General features: G+C 45.5%; 2 protein-coding genes across 3 annotated transcripts in view; one reads left to right on the top strand and one right to left on the bottom strand.

The window, feature by feature from the left end:
* Positions 1-4,363, bottom strand: part of HMGA2 (high mobility group AT-hook 2) — a 102,400-nt gene extending 98,037 nt beyond the window's left edge. For both annotated transcript variants that reach the window (XM_057377215.1, XM_057377222.1), the window contains exons 1-2: positions 3,985-4,363; positions 1,236-1,322 (exon numbers count right to left, since the gene is read on the bottom strand). In XM_057377215.1, coding sequence (XP_057233198.1) covers positions 1,236-1,322; positions 3,985-4,095 — 198 coding nt within the window. In that variant the 5' untranslated portion in view covers positions 4,096-4,363. The remainder of the gene's footprint in view (positions 1-1,235; positions 1,323-3,984) is intronic.
* Positions 4,303-4,386, top strand: part of LOC130580560 (spidroin-2-like) — a 4,911-nt gene continuing 4,827 nt past the window's right edge. Inside the window, exon 1 of the mRNA XM_057378151.1 lies at positions 4,303-4,333. Coding sequence (XP_057234134.1) covers positions 4,303-4,333 — 31 coding nt within the window. The remainder of the gene's footprint in view (positions 4,334-4,386) is intronic.

Here is a 4,386-nt window from a genome sequence, read left to right as displayed (position 1 = left end):
CCACCCAACCGATTTTGAATTTAAAGACAGTTGGAAAAGTACCTCAAACATGTTGAAAACACTTTAAACAAAACAAACATAAAACCATAGTCACCTTCTAATAATTTAATATTTATCAGTAGTTGCCATAGTAATTTATAACATGGAAAACTATCAAACTTAATATGGTCAGTACCATAGGCATACTGAAAAATGAACCACAAATAGATGAGGATACAAATACCTTTCACAGGTTTTGTCACAAAAAGACCTCCTTAAAAGATGTTAATACACTTAAGCACTACACTTGCCCACCATAGTTTGTAAGCTTTTGTTTCTAATTTAGTACCTGTAAACTAGTGCTAACAGCTGTATAACCATCAACAAAAACTAATCTCCCATCTTTGTTTTCAAGCTTATACTCAACTATTTGCCTTCACTAAAACATTTCCTACAAAAGGGTATGCATGATTTGCCTTGATAACACAGCTTTTTAATGCTGTGCTTTCTCCAATTAAAGCAAAATTTTGTCACATTTTCACGTTGTATTTGTGATGTAAAGTCCATGCACTAAATGCAGTGATTTCAGGTAGCTTCTAATTGCATTAGCATCTTTGCTAAATGCAATCAGAACCACCAGAATAAAAGTTTGCTCCTATCACCAAGCAGAAATAAGGGTTCAGAAGACAATAGCACTGCCAGTAAAAGTCTCTTTGAAACTGATTACTAAACAAGATATAGCAGGCTTTTACTGTAACTCAAAGTTTACTTTACCATCACATTTTAAAGCTGTAAATTTCAATATATGCACTTATTTCCATCAACACATAATTGGATTTACTTCTAATTAACTTATGTTTGACAAAGCACTTAGCTTTAATATACAGATTTGGTCTGTAGTAGTAACAACTAAAAGTGGGCAAGAAATGAATCTTACTCTTACAAAATCTTAATGAAGAAAATAATACCCTTAACATTGACTTCCTTACTAGATACAGGACATCTCATGGTTTTTCATGAAATACATTATTATTTCACTAATCTGTAGACTACTAAAAAAGCAAGATGCCCTTATGGGTTCTGCACTTGAAGTCTTCATATTTATTTTAATTTTAAAAATGTGAAATTTATGCTTTATGTAGCTTCCATTATTAAAGGAGTTCTAACCCCACAGTTCACAGCCTAAATGATTGATTTTTTTGCTACTAGCTGATGGAAAAACAGCATTAGTAATTCTTTCACTTTTATAATCTCACCTTCTGAGCTGCTTTAGAGGGACTCTTGTTTTTGCTTCCTTTGGGTCTTCCTCTTGGTCTTTTAGGAGATGGCTCACCAGTTGGTTCCTAAATACAGGAAAACATGCTATTGTGGCAAGAGGCTATAACTAACCCAGATGATCTAAAGGATAAACTAAATCAAGTAGCTTGAAACATATGACTTAACAGTATGACTAAATAACATAATATTATTAATGCAATATGAAAAATTTAACAACTCCAGGTAAAGGAAAAAATATACTTTGCATAATAAAGGAGTTTAACTACTTTTGCAATTGCATTAAAAAAAAAACTTCGAAAAGTGTGCATATTTTAACATGTAAGTTATAGCAGGAAGCACATTTTTTAAGATGGCCATGATTTCCCTCATATAAGAGCAATCATTCAAAATATAATACAATTACCCAGTTAATTTCAATTTCATTTCATTATAGCAAGATACATTTATCACATGTATTTCTAGCACAAACTTTCTTGGGGGAAAAAAGTTAACTACCAGAATATTGTAAAGTAAGATGAGACTRTTTCTCTCTCAAGGGGGCATTTTTTTCTGTTGTTCTGCAGTCGGCATTATATTCACACCTATTCTAAAGATAATTGATGTGTATTAAAATGCAAATGTAAAAGTTTCTTCAAATAGAACACTACTAAGCCAAAAAAAAACTTGACCAAAGAAAAATCTGAAACAAAACCCCAACTCGAAAATGAGTCGACACGGATTATTTTAGCTATTTTCTTAACTAGTTCCTTTGCCTGACTGTAAATAACAAGTTCTTAAAACTGGGTATGAATTACTAAGGGTTCAGATTCCAAATATTTATCCAGTGAATCATAAACACTATAAAACTCTTCTAGTCTTGAATATTATACATTTCATTCAGATTACAGGATGTGGTAAAACTAATTAAATGCATTTTGTTAACTTAAACCAGTTTAAACCCCTTCAGATTTTATAATTCCCGGGTAGGTTAAGGGGAGGCGAGGGGACTCCCCAAGTGCTGCAGCTCAGTGGCGAGCCCCGCAGGCACTGCACATCTGGGCTGGGCACGTTGAAGGAGACGCGTTTTTCTTTCACTTCCATACATTCAAATACTATAGGAGAAAAAAAAAATTAGAGGGAAAAACAAAAAAAAAAAAGAAAAAGGAAAAAGGAAGCCCTGGCGAAAGCCCGCGGAGTCGGTAGGTGCCGGCTGCTTGGGCTGGGCGAGGGCAACCAGGGGGCGAAGCAGGAAGGGGGACAGAGCCCACAGCCACCGCACCGATAGAGTGAGCGTCACCGAAAGCAGAGCGAGAAAACTGGGGGCTTTGATTTTATGGGTTTCCAAAAAGTACTTCTGTGCAATTTACAGGACCATTTCGGGGCGGGGGAAGGGAAGGAAGCAAAGCAGCCGGGTTTCCCCCGGCTCGGGGCTCTGCTGCTCGGCTCTCTCCACGTTTCGAGCCCCTCGAAGGCTCTCGTGGCAGCGGGGCTGATGCCAAATGAATGGGAGTAAACACGTTTAAAGCCCGCGGAAGCTCGCTTTAAAAGGAGCTCCACGGACAGCCCAACTTCTCAATCGTGACTTCCGAGGGAGGCAGGGAAAAGGCTGCGGGCGGCTCCGCGCTGCCCCCGCCGAGCTGCGGGATTAATTGGTTGCATCCGCAGGCAAAATCCTCCTTCGGCGGCGCGGGCGGAGGGGCTGCAGAGCGTGGGGGCTCCCCCCGGGCCCCTCGCCCAGCGGCACGGGCTGAGCGCGGCTCCGCAGCTCCAGGCGATGCGACAATGGCACTTGGGAAAGGAAGGGAAGAGGGGTGGGGGTGGGAACAACGCGCGGATCTAGCAACCTTAGCGCGAATTCAGGTCTAGCAAGTAAAAAAGGGGAGCCAGCGCGTCCCTTTCGGGGCCCAGGTGGAGGCTGTGGGTGTGGGTGGAAAGGAGCACAGGGCTCCGCTCCCCGCGTACAGACACGGCAGCGTTCCCGTCGCCTAGACCTGCCTGGGAAAGCGCCGGAGCAAAGGCAAAAGGTGTTGCAAATGCAGGGCAAGCCCCCCTCAGGCTACCTCCCCCACCTCCATCGGCAACGGGGGCACCTCTCGCCACGATGACGGGGGTGAGGGGGGGAGGTGGGGAAGGGGGGAAAGCCTGGGGGGTGGGGGGGGAGGGAGAGGAAAAAGGCGAAAAAGATTATGCGACTTTCTAAACACCCAACTCTCCCCCAGCCCCAGCGTCTAGGGGCAGTTCAGGGGCTGGGCTGGTCAAGATCGGAGGCGGCAGCAGCGCCCGGTGGGACCCGACACATGAACACATACACGCGCGCACACAGATTGAGATATTGCGAGGGCTGCGAGAGGAGGAAGACAGGAGAGCCCCATTCCCTGCTCCTCGCTTTCGCAATTTCAAAATCAGCTCGAAATGACCCAGCGAGCGCTGGTTGGTCGGAGCCGCGCTGCTCCATGTTCCCCATTTACATTGAAAAGCCCCAGCTCGCTCCCAGCACAATAGTGAAAGTCCCGAGGAGGCTCCGCGGCTCAGCCACGGGCACGCAGCCCCCGTCGCTCGGGGATCCCCCCGGCGGGGCGCCCGCCGGAGCCCCTCTGCACCACCTCGCCGGGAAGCAGCGCATAACAAAGCGCCCCCCCCCCCCCCCCCCCCCCGTCGCCAGGATTCCTTCACTTGCAGCACAATACGTACATGTACAAGCCTATAACACTATAGATCTGCGGCTCTACGTATCTACACGATACTGACTTGTGGTTGTTTCCTGGGTCTGCCTCGTCCTCTCTTCTGAGGCTCTGCGGTTGCAGGTTGCTCCTGGGCAGCAGTGGAAGGCTGACCGGGTCCCTCACCTTGTGCACTCATCGTGACTTCTGCTGCTCAGCCTGTAACCAGTCTCTCCAAAGCACCTTGGAAGGGGGGGAATCAAAACGAGCTCTTGCTGCTTTTGCTGCTCGCTGCCACCACCACACCGGACGTCCTGGTGCTGCCAAAAAGGAGAAGAGAAGGGGAGGAGGAGGAGGAGGAGGTGATGGTGGTAGTGGTGCTGGTGGTGGTGGAAGAGGAGGGGGAATGAATCTCTCTTACAATTTAGGAATGGTTAGTAACATGAAGCAATTCAAAAGAGGAGAGGTTTAAGAAAAAAAAAAAAAAAGA

This window comes from Malurus melanocephalus, unplaced genomic scaffold, assembly GCF_030028575.1.
Source record: "Malurus melanocephalus ecotype Western Australia unplaced genomic scaffold, MMel_1.1 scaffold_10, whole genome shotgun sequence".
Classification (NCBI taxonomy): domain Eukaryota; kingdom Metazoa; phylum Chordata; class Aves; order Passeriformes; family Maluridae; genus Malurus; species Malurus melanocephalus.
This window is presented reverse-complemented; position numbering and strand designations above follow the sequence as displayed.